The 12,781-nt window shown below is 34.9% G+C and overlaps 1 protein-coding gene across 1 annotated transcript in view; it reads left to right on the forward strand.

Annotated features, from left to right (window-relative positions):
* Positions 1 to 12,149, forward strand: part of LOC149788436 (low-density lipoprotein receptor-related protein 2-like) — a 31,013-nt gene extending 18,864 nt beyond the window's left edge. The window contains exons 8-18 of the mRNA XM_089975714.1: positions 1,026 to 1,230; positions 1,609 to 1,736; positions 2,229 to 2,382; positions 5,680 to 5,789; positions 6,865 to 6,993; positions 7,526 to 7,693; positions 8,089 to 8,265; positions 8,640 to 8,819; positions 9,550 to 9,738; positions 10,201 to 10,312; positions 11,341 to 12,149. Of these exons, the coding sequence (XP_089831840.1) occupies positions 1,026 to 1,230; positions 1,609 to 1,736; positions 2,229 to 2,382; positions 5,680 to 5,789; positions 6,865 to 6,993; positions 7,526 to 7,693; positions 8,089 to 8,265; positions 8,640 to 8,819; positions 9,550 to 9,738; positions 10,201 to 10,312; positions 11,341 to 11,605 (1,817 nt within the window). The 3' untranslated portion in view covers positions 11,606 to 12,149. The remainder of the gene's footprint in view (positions 1 to 1,025; positions 1,231 to 1,608; positions 1,737 to 2,228; positions 2,383 to 5,679; positions 5,790 to 6,864; positions 6,994 to 7,525; positions 7,694 to 8,088; positions 8,266 to 8,639; positions 8,820 to 9,549; positions 9,739 to 10,200; positions 10,313 to 11,340) is intronic.
* The last annotated feature ends 632 nt before the right edge of the window (positions 12,150 to 12,781 follow it).

Raw genomic sequence — 12,781 nt, forward strand, 5'->3', positions numbered from 1 at the left:
TGGACCAGCGTGTGTTTAGTAGCAAAAATAGGTAAACTTTCTGCAAAATCCGAAGATATGTAAAAATGTGGAATTACACATGGAAATTATTCACTGCTGTTGTAACATTGATCGACGTTCTGATTACATCAAGTTGAAAGTTTCATTCATCGACATAATTTCAAGCATCATTCATTCTTACATTACGGTTCTCGTGGTGGCCTGTGGTTTCTTAAATGAACACTATTGACGGACCACTGAATAACCATTGGAACATCTTTCCAACAATCATGTATGTGTCTTTGTTAAACAGCGCCATAAAACCAATGTTAATAAAACAAACTCAACCTCCAATTCCATACGTGTATCATCTGCATTTAGAAGCTGACCTTCGATCTCAATAAATGTCTAAGAGGGTAAGAACTATCTGCTTGTATCCTGAACTGGTGCAAGTGCACGTACATTATAAGAATACTAATGATATACACGCACTGAGTCATCAATGAGGACCGGTGCGTCCATCTCTAATACTGGATCAGATATGCGCTTGAACATTTTATTATATCGTTATTGTTTAAAACGAAGCTGTTAAAGACCTCGGATCGTCGAAAATGCTTAACCAGCGGCGGGCAGGCTTCTCCAGCAAACTTTGCGGCTCTCCCACTATTAACATCCCCGATGTGTCTGCGGTGGAGACCGCCGGGGACATACTGGGCCTTATTGTAACTCTTGTAATATTTTGTCTCCGGTCAAAGTAGTTTTTTTGGTACAAGGTTCGATTTTATAAACGGACCCTTATAAACGCCACAAATGGGTAGGTTCTCACCCATACACCCGCTGCTTGACTGGTACATGTTTTCTACATAAGTTTTTCTTTCTAGAGACTGTCATGCAAGAATGTGCCGGCAAGAAGTCCGGATAATTTGGATTATATTTTATTTAGATTAAAGTTTTTAATCAAAGAAACCTTGACACAAGAGATATTACGTGAAATATTTTATGAAATTATACGCACTTTCAGGTGATTGGACATAATTTCTTTTAAGAAATCATGGACGACAGCTCTCAGTATCTCACCAAGTTTGCTGTGGACTATTCAACTGGAAATATTTACTACACAGCAGTGAAAAGTGTATCCTATTACAACAGATACAAGAGTTACATTGGAGTTTTATCGCCAAAAGGAATGCATAGATTTCTTGTTACCAATCTGGGTTATCCATACGGTCTCGTCGTCTATCCATCAAAAGGGTAGGTACAGGGTATCTAGTCTCATTATTAAGAGGATACGTGTATTTCGTTTCCTCATTTAACACTTGTGAAGGAAAACACCGATGCTCTGTAATTCAAGCTATCGTCAGTAGTAACGTTCAGATGCCAAACAAATGTTAGAATTTTGTGTTAACGAAATACACCTTGCAATTTTGATCCCAGCTGCTATCTTGGCATTTATATCCGACTGTAGGGAAGAAAATACATATTAATTATAATTACCTTTAATGTCTTATTGCAAAGATTTCTAAGGAGAATATGCTCTGTTTTACTCTTCGAATATACTATATATTGTACATTGCGATATTTTACCAACTAATAACATCTCACCGAAGCGGTAACATATTTGTATTTCAGACTGTTGTTTTACTTCGATCACAGCCGCAGTCTGTATATAGGCCAGGCCAATATGGATGGCAGTCAGCAGTCAGTTCTCCTGAACATTGTTAACAGCTTTCCCTCCGAGCTCACTATCGACTACACAAGTAACCAACTCTAATTGTATTCCAATTGTTAAACAATAAACGTTCACATGAATCTTGATAATTGTTTATCAAACAATCATTAAAGCTAGAAAAAAAACAAAACACGTTTGTAAATGTTTCCGGATATATGACGGAGTTATTAAATCACATAGAATATGTGCCTTATATGTGAGAATCATCTAAATCATGAATCGGTTTATATTTAAATAACATGAAATGTGGAACTGATATTTGTCTAAGCAGTTTGATTATGTCAGTAGTGGAAAAATAAAGTACACACGACTATTGTTCCAAATCGGAGTTCCAATGATTCTTTTCATGTGGATCTGCCTGTTAATTGTTTCGTCAGGCAAGCATCGGTGTCCCATAAAAAGCAGTATGCACAGATAGTTAGTAAACTGTTTCGTTCAAAATAAGTTGATGATATACGACCGTAACAAGATTTGGCGTTTATTACTTTACGACGTTTCATTCCATATTCCATGTTTTCAGATGACTACCTTTACTGGATCGACACATGGAGCAACAGCATCCAATACTGCAAGTTGGACGGAACTGATAACAGAAAGTTGGTTGAGTATCCTAGCATGTTTATAACCGGTCTAGCCATATATCAGGATTACCTGTTCATTGGCACCGCACATTCGTAAGTAGATCACATACGTGAACCAAAACCTTGCTATGTATTTGCAGCATAACTTAACTATTTGGAGAAAGTATATAGAGTATATGTGCTAAAAATGGAATGATGAGACATAGCGTATAATACAGAAAGTTTTGAGGTTGCAACAGCCATAAACAGAAATATAGTGAATATAGCTTGCTGCATTTCTGGCAGCCACAAAGGTTGGGTGGGGCAAAGAACAAAAATATCCAGTATCAAAGAATAGAAAATATCAATTTTGATAATAAAATAAAATAACCGATGAATTATATAGCGTCGGAGCAGTAGAGCATCCTCATACGCACCGGTAGTTAGGGTATGTCCAGCATGTATGGAGGATTGGGAAGAAACTTTAAAACGGATGCGCGTACTTCCCGAATGTGCTGTTGGTATTCCGGAGCTGTTAGAATAGCATGATAGGCTCCTGGCTTGTAAATGAACTATCGGACATGTCGAGTGATTTTGTTAGGCAGCAACATGCAATATATATGGTTGTCCCGAGCCGTGTTTGAAGTGTCGAAAAACGATTGTAAGACGATTGTGGGGAAAATAGAATCAAATTATAATTCCGATGTGCAGTTGTTTGCACTATAATCTCTCCTATCCTGAGATAGGCATGAAAAGCCTATGTAAACATGGCCGAATACATGGTACGTATAAAATGGTCTGAGATGATATGCATCATAAAAATTGTAAGCTTATCCAGCGCAACTTCGCCAACTGGCAAACGAGCATGATGAGATTTACATTTGTGAATGGTTTTAATTAGTATTTGAATAAGGAAAGACGAAAAAGGGTCTGCGAAGCCGTTAGGTTTGTGTACAAATCGAACTGCAGAAACAAAAGTGGATATCGAAGATGCAGCATATTTCTTGTTGATTAATAGCGCTATAAAAAGGGCTAAATTGGTTATTGAATCTGGGAGACAGAACTCGGTCAAAGTGTCTGATGTGAAATCTTTATATAGCTTCCAAGCTCGCTTATATATGGTTTGTGTAGCTGGGTGTAGGGTGTTTTTAATCAAGTGGTTAAGCGTACTCTCTAGCTGGGCATGGCTGAATGGACACCGCGCAGCTTTCTTTTTTCGGGGCATTCTGTAAGGAGTCACAAAAAATTAATAATTACATACATTTCAGTGTATTACAACGTAGCAATCGTTGCAAATGCATAACCCTTACTGTAATATTATGAACATCACTGTTCACTGTAGTGAGATGAGGCACAAACTCGGCAGTAGTAAGAAGGAAAATGAAGAAAGGAAGAACATTTTATAATTATGAAAATTATGGGTCATTGTTTTGAGGTGCGGAATGCAACATAAAACCATTACCAACAGACCAATTACAGATCAATGGACCTAAACGAGCTTGGCAAAACATAGCCCATTGACATGGACCAAGTGGTGCAAGTAAAAAGCATAAATGACTAATCAAGCGTCAAGTAGTGAGGGGCAGAACCAACTACGCCGAGCATGAAACTCGTTGCAAACGTAAAACATAAGGAACAAACTGGTAAACACACAGGACAGTGATACGGAATCAACTGGTAATTATAAAATACAATGGTACGGAATCAACTGGTAATCACAGGCCAGTGATACCGAATCAACTGGCAATCATACAAAAGAAAGTTAACAAAAAATCCAGTGGTATGAAACCAGCTGGGTAACAAACAATCCAGTGGGGCGGAACCAGATGGAAAAGACAAACTGGTGATACGGAACGAATTGAAAGAAAACAAACATTTGCAAATCCTGTTCGAAAGTATTTTAACAATGTAACAAGGACAAGAGACAGAGAAAGCACTCTCAGGCACAGATGTTGATGAAATGAATTTATGCAAGAGACGATTGGAAGTATACCTACAAATAGCTTTATGATTCTCTGATTTAATTTTGCGTAAAACAGAGGTATCGAGCCTGATAAATGTGTCGACTATCTTGCCTCCAACCCAATGCATATATATTCTAGAATACCGCCAAATATTAAAACCAATGCTTAATGTATCGTCTATTTCTGATTTCATATGAAGTTGTAATGTTTTACACATGAAATGACCCAGTACGAGTGTGACGTAATGTCTAACAAAAGAAAGGTTAGCAGAATTTTTAAAATTTAAACAAGCTAACATCAGTAAATACTTAACGTTCAGAACGATCAGTCAAGGTAAAAATTCTAGGAAACGAGGAAGGTCTACAGCGTTAACCGATAACAACGAAGAGAAAATGTATACAGTAAAAGAAAAAAAGAAAAGTCCGCACCTCAGAAAGAAATTAGCTCAACTGACTCCCTAGCAGAGAGATACCTCCCCACGCAGCTTGTACGAGAGCATTGCGATTGGCTGGGCAGAACACGTGATTTAAATCTTTAAATATATTGACCCTTGAACACACGTTACCCAATCACACGTCCCATAAATGTCCTTACGCGAGCGTAAATCGTTTGAGTGTGTGTGTGTGTGTGTGTGTGTGTGTGTTTAAATTGGTATGTCTGACTTGAATAACTAGTTCATTGTGCCAGTGTCTACATTTACTGGTGTACTCATGGAGTCCTTTTGTATTTATGGAATACATGGATTTATCCAAGTTTTCTCTACAACAGTTAAGGTAGATACAGGAACATCCATATTAAATGCATTAATTAGACATATTTGTTTTAATTGTTCTTTTATTCCAATGCAGATACTTTAAAAAGCTTATTTCTCCTATCAGTAGTTCTATAGTACGAGTATGTTCATAATAACGCAAAATACACAAACATTTGTCAAACAATGCTAGTCTGCTATTAGTTCTATAGTACGAGTATGTTCATATTACGCAAAATACACAAACACTTTGTCAACAATGCTAGTCTGTATCTGTATAACAACACTAGAAATACCTATGGACATTCATTCATAGTCCACTACTAAATGTCAAATCCAACACTAGAAATACCTATGGACATTCATTCATAGTCAACTACTAAATTTCAAATCCAACACTAGAAATACCTATGGACATTCATTCACAGTCCACTACTAAATGTCAAATCCAACACTAGAAATACCTATGGACATTCATGCATAGTCCACTACTAAATATTAAGTCTACACTGCTTTCATTTTTTGTTCTTCGTTTCGTTGAATGTCGCTAACAGTCTATTTTTTGTTCCCTTTTAACTCTCACTCATCCGGTATATCAAAAAGACTTTAGTTACATCAATGTCACCTTCGAACAGTCTTATTTCTGGAGCAACTAGACCGATACTATATGCAAGTTGTTTCCTTTGCAATGATCAGGATAAAACAAGTGAAGATAACCAATCCGAATGAAACGACTGAGTTTGCTGCATACGACGAACTCGGGAAGATTGGGTTCATCAGCATTTATTCATCCACTTTCGAGAACAGTGAGTAAACAAACCATGACACAGAGAATTCATTTTGCATCTACCCATAGAATTACTACGATCCATGCGGTTTCACAAACAATATTTGAGATATTTTTTATGTACCTACCGATTTTTAAAAAATGTTTCTTATTCATTCTTTGTTAATCTACTCATTTTAATTAACATCCTTCGAAATGTGCAATAGTCGTGTCTATATCTATATTATATGCTTAACATGCGTTCATGACTGTAGACTGTACTTTGAAATAATGGTTTACATAAACAACGTTTTCCATTTTTCTTGGTTGTAAATAAGATTTTGATAATATTTTGAGTTGATAGTATTTTTGTCCTGTTCATAAATTTGGAGTTTTCCTTCAGAATGACTCACATCTTAGAGTTTTCCTTTAGAATGACTCACATCTTAGAGTTTTCCTTCAGAATGACTCACATCTTATAGTTTTCCTTTAGAATGACTCACATCTTCGTCAAATAAAATAAGTATAAGCAGGGACTTGCTAAACAAACAATTCATTCCTGTTTTATGTCAGTCTGTGGGAATCATTTCTCATCATAATTTACACTTGTAAAATTATTTATTTAAATTATTCTTTGGAATTTCTACGTGTTCATTGACATGGCATTGAAACATTGTATTGGAATTATTGCGAAATCCATCAAAGTTATTATGGAATGCATTATTTTGGTACATAAGGACGTTTCAGACTATTGGATTTCATTCAAAATATTCTATATAATAGGATTTATGGACTGAGATTTAGGATTATTTGGAATATTTTCACAATACTGTAAGTGTAAATTGCTGGTTTCACTTTCTTTAGTTTGCATAATTTAAGACCTATAGTCGTAACACTATACAATCATAACTGTATGAAAAACAGCGATTATATATCATCACACTTTTACTTAGCGTCAAAATCTTGTAGACAAATAATTATGTACCAATTAGCCTAACCAATCTGCCAAATATAAATTATAATATTCGAAAAAATCTGAAATAGGCATACCTCAATACGATTCGTTTTAATTCATTGTGGTTGACCGTGTAAAATAAATTTATTCTGTTTTTCAGAAAAAGCGTTCTGTTCAACGAACAACGGAGGTTGTTCCACATTCTGCTTCCCAACACCAGGTGGTGGTACATGTGGTTGTGAAAATGGTGTAGATTTTATGGACGGAAGTGACAAACTCTGTTCAAACAGTAAGCATGATTGATTTCTTAAGGAGCTGTGGTGTTCTTACGTGGGACAAATTATGTGCAGGTTAGCTGATGTGCAAAGTTGAACCATAACACATGTACAAAACTTGCACCAAGTAGAAAAAAATATAAGCATTACATACTATGACAGTAAATCTGTCAACGATGAATAAGTCCGATCTGTCAAAAGCACCAAAAACACAGTAAAATATTTATAATCCATGTTTTTGTATACTTATACTCTAAAAGATACAGTACGCTTACGTTTCAGTTTACTTACGTTTCTTCAAGATGTAGTATCAACGAATCCAAATATTGTTCCTTTTCTGCAAAGCATCAAATATAGTTTGAAAGGTTGATCTTTGTTCTCAATACACACTTCAATCCTGGAATATTTCTGCTTTAACACCCATTGATTTTAATGGTAATAATGAAAAGCGATATTACACGAAGGCAACGAATAAAACATGACTTAAAATAAGTAAAGAAACAATTTAAAGTATGCATTCTATCGTGTCTCTCTTTTTAATTTTAGTTCCTCGTTGTCCAGAGATATTCAATCAAATTATAGTGTCTTACGATTGCCTGCGTGTAAATGGCAGCAAATGTACCTTTACATGTAAAGAAGGCTATAAAGTGAAGCAAGGTGTAGATCAAGTACTTTGTAATAGTACAATCTATACACCTTCGGATGCGTGTGAAGGTCAGTATGTCTGTCAGTATGTCTGTCAGTATGTCTTTCTTACGTCATGTGTTTATTATAACAGAATTCGTACACTGTTTACATAATAAACTGATTTTTGAATTGAAGATGTAAGAATTTGCGTTTGAAGGTAACCTTTTATAGAAAGAAGTCTGTATACGCTTTGTCTGAGAAAAAATATACTTTCTACTTATCATTCAATATATGTTATATCAATGACGTCACACATGTTTACAACTTATTATATTTCGCCTGTTGCTTCATGTATATTATTTTTGAGCTTTTACACGAAACGAAATAGCATACTCAACATTCTGAGAAAACTATTACTTTGTTTGAAAGTATTCTTTTCAAAATGATTTAAATCAGATAATGCAAATACTTTTATTTTACAGAAATAAAATGTCCTGCGACACTTGCAAATGGGAAATGGATAAATTGTGACTTTGCCGTTGAAAAAACATGTCAATATAAATGTGACTACGGATACACCAGGAATGATGCGGTAACCGAAGTGGAATGTCAAATAAATGGAAACTGGAAATTAGTGACCACGGAGAACCTTTGCAAATGTAAGCAGTTATAAATGTATGCTAATATTTTATATGATTAATATAATTTGTACACGTGTTTGCTTGAGCAAAGGATAACTGCAAATGAAAACATTAAAGCTTGAAAAAATACCATATGTTTTCCATGTTATCAATGCTGTTAATTTAAAACGTACACATCTTGGGGAATTCGAAGTAAAACTTGTGATACTAATCAACCAAAGTGCTCCAGTATGCACATTGATGTATAAATATTGTACGAATTCCCAGGCTTCAATTCACGTTTTGATCTAAACTGAATAGGTGCACTTTGTTTTGCTCAAATATCCAGTCAGAAAGAAACCTCTTAAAGCTGTCATGGTTATGTCAATTCATTGTTTCAACGTCTGTTACAGCGATTACTTGCCCTGAACAATTCATTCAGGGCAAAATTGCAAGCACATGCAAAAGAAGTGTCGGCCAGAAATGTGAATACGAGTGTACGGGATATGGTTACAAGAAGAATGAACAAATATCGACTATTGAATGCACGGAATCTGGCACGTGGAATATTGATACAGGCAGTCTTTGTCAAGGTATGTCCATATGAAAGATTTACATTGTATGGCACAGAACGGTTCGCAGTGTAAGGTATGCTATCTTTCATCTGATAATTATAATACACGAACATAAATCATTTCATCTATAATTATAACATACGAACATAAATCACGCCTTGTCAATTCGTGCGCTTAAGTGAAATGTAGTTACATTATGCAATGTATATATCCAATACTCTGCTGCCCATAAACCATGGAAGTTTTATGTCGTTTACTAATATTCAAGAAACCTTTCAAATGTCGAAACATAACCAAACTAGAATCATTGGCTATTTCAAATATAGAAATAGATAACCTGAATATCCACCTCGGTTTCTTTGTAATGAGACATCTCTTTGTCATTTTTATTTTTATAAATTCATTTTATTTGATTCTTTTCATTCACTTTTTATAAAAGTGCTAAGATCGTTTAAACAAACATGTGATCTATGAGATCAATCATTAAATTGCGGATTAACATGTCACACTTCATTGATTTCTTCATAAATATGTTAGTTTTTAGTTTTCAATAGGTAAAATATTCAGAGTTAATTTTACATACTCACCCTTTTATATAATGCCCTGACCATATTCACGCAAAATGCCTTAAAATCGAGCTGTCACGTCTGTGTTATTGACATATGCACTGAATTCGCAGGAAACACATTAATATAAATAAGATATACAAACAATCAAGATTGTACATATTCTCAAATTCAAATTCCAGAGATACATTGTCCAAATGAGATTTCAAACGGAGCTTTACGTAACGGGTCTAATGGACATACGTGTTCCACAGCTGTCGGGACTCGATGTGATTTTGAATGCAACAGTGGGTTTGTCAAAAACGCCAAGGTACACAGTCTTTACTGTCTGCTAGAAGGGTGGAATGAGAATCTGCAAACACTGTGTACAGGTAACGTTTCTATGGCGCTTATTTCAGGGTGCAGTAATAGCTGTTACATTTGCTTAATTACATTAACAAAGATGACAGCATTTCAACGTGATCAGTTTGTCTCTGTACTGATCATATTCTTACAATACATCGCTGTCATATCACAATATATTATAATCCACCAACAGTTCCTTACCTTCCACCGCTAACTTTAAATATCTATTCAGCATTGATAAAAGTTTTGACGTCATATATATATATATATATATATATATATATATATATATATATATATATATATATATATGTATATATATGTATATATATAATTAAAGTTGGAAAATCTCCGAAACCAGGTGGACAATTATGAATCTGACATAATGGAGTTAATCATTATGGTCAAATGTATGAAGACTGTAAGATGCATATTTCATTCCTTTGTTAAAACGTTTCAAGGGTAGTCTGTATATTTGGTTTCAATAGCCCTTGCAGTTTCGTCTGCTCAGCACAGCGAAGCACAACCAGCAGTCATAGTTATTGGAATCACAGTCGGTGTCAGCATTGCCGTAGTGATCATTTTCGTCATCTTGAGAAGGTAGGTCCACTGTCCTTCCCATTTGTAGTTTTAACCACGTGAATTGTCGTTTGTATTATTGAAGAAGACCATGCAATACGAGCATATATTAGAATATAGGAATATTATGAGAAAAGACAAATTATATTTGCTGGCAATATAAATGATAAAAGCACTTACGAAACATTTTAATCGTTGTAATATTCAAACTAATGTATAAGCAAGTTCAGCTGGGCCATTTGCAGGCTAAATAAGTAATATGATCCACTAGAAATCATACAGGTTTTAATGAAGGTGAGTTGATGGAGGTATGACCATTTGAACAAATTTTGTACCTAACTGTATACAAGAAGTTCAGATTTGATAAAACATATTAAAGTAAGACAATTATTGATGGAAATACCATTTGGGGATATGACAAGCGAATTCAGTCCACTTTCCTGTACAATCTGAATATTGCCATTTCCAGTCACAACAAAGAAAATTACAAAAAGCAGTTACCTAAGCTAGTGACCATGACACAGCTATTTTCTATTTAGTATGCAATCAAAATAGGATGTTCAGCAATGCTAATATAAACTGTATATATAGGGGATATAAAGATTGGTGAGCTAAGAGGTCATTATAAAAAATATCGGTTTCCTTTCTTGTTTGAAATACTTCGAGAAACTTACTTGCACCGGGTATAAGAACAATGGTAAATACAATACTTACACTATATGTGAAAAATGATACAATCTCCAATAAAATGTGACAGGTTTTATTTCAAGTTTTATTTTTACTTCTTTCCAGTTATCTTAACATAATATTTTTTCACAATTTCCCATGCAATGCCACAGTGTCATAGAGAGAATTAGTACAGAGTATATTGTTCCTTATACAGGACAACTTTAAAATTTCACTTTCAACTGTCTCTGATTTATGTCCTGTTAGGAGGAAGGTGGCTTCTCAGTTTTGGGTGAAAGCGATCAATAAAACTCTGCACATAATTTTCTTCAAATTGTGTATATAACATTTTATACCATACATTCACACTTCCTGTTTTGCAGAAAAAGACATAACTTCAACTGTACCACTAAGAGAATGGAAGAGGAAGTGATGTCAGGACCGGATATGCTTATGAATACGAATTTATATCCTGAGACAGACGTACGGGTTTCGTACGAAAACGGGGTTGTCGATATTATTTGTCCCAACAAGAGAGATGAACCCACGAAAGAATCGCTGTCCTTTGAAACTACTCGCAGAGGAAATTCTTTAAAATATGATAGCGCCATGGCTATTCATAGAACACGCGCCTATAAGATGCCGTAAAACAATTGTATTATGTAGTAGGAAACTATAAAAATAATTTTATCTAGGGAATATAAAAGACATATAATTGTCTAATCGGTGAATATGGGTGCTTCATCAATGCGATTGAAGCCAACGCTAAACGATTTAGAATCATGTTTGTATGATTTGCATTGGTTTTGTTTGAAAAACATTTGCTTGTTTATGTGTTCCATTGTATATGTCAACGTGAACAAGAACAGCGTGACCAGTCAAATGACGTATTAATACAGTTTTCTTGTTATCAAGTTATACTAATTTCGTTTAATGTTCATAGGTCAGAGTGTACATATTGGAAACTACAATCGTTTGTACTTTGTTAATAATATAAACATTTTAGAGCATTCTACTACTAATTTAGGCAGCCAGTATCAGTATGTATGATGATGTTCAGATAAGAACAGATTGTGTGAGGTTAACACGCTTTCTTATGATCAAATTTCCGTAAAATATATGATTTCGTTCATACCTTGGGTTGCTTCGTAATGAGTGTATTAGTGTGCATGAGTTAGATTTGGAGTTTTAACATAGCTTTAATAATTTTGCAGCATATCCCCACGATATCTTCCGTGTGGTAGTTTATAGTTATGCCGACGATATTTAGAATCATGTCGCACCCATTCACATTATCTTGACACCAAGCCAAGCAGTCCTTTCACTAACCTCATAATACTGATACTATTTTTATAAGTCATTGGTATGACTCAGCAGGGTTCGAACCTGCGTCCTCTCGCATCCGAGGCGGATTTTCTAACCTCTAGGCTACCAGAGGAGTATGCCTTGTAATGAAGACAGGACGATGTATCCTACAACAGGCTCGTACACCCCCTTTTATTTGGGGTGAAGGCTAATTGTAGTTAGAAAAGTCAATGTACGACATCCTCGCACACTCCTTTGACTTTTTGTGTGAAGGCTAAGCATAGTAAGACAACGCACTGAATATCAGCCCATCATGCATTACACCGCCATATTGTTACGAATTTAAGCCGATGTGTCTGAAAGTACCTTTAAGATAAGTAATACATTAACTAAAATGATATTCATGAGAAAATCAATGTTAAACAAAAATTTATATAATATTTTTTGCGTCACGTGCCTTATATTTATTATTTTAGACACATGTGTCTAAGTAGAAAAGTGGTGTATTTATTTTTAGAC

The sequence above is a fragment of the Sinohyriopsis cumingii genome, chromosome 11, assembly GCF_028554795.1.
Source record: "Sinohyriopsis cumingii isolate HCF-2022 chromosome 11, ASM2855479v2, whole genome shotgun sequence".
NCBI classification, from domain to species: domain Eukaryota; kingdom Metazoa; phylum Mollusca; class Bivalvia; order Unionida; family Unionidae; genus Sinohyriopsis; species Sinohyriopsis cumingii.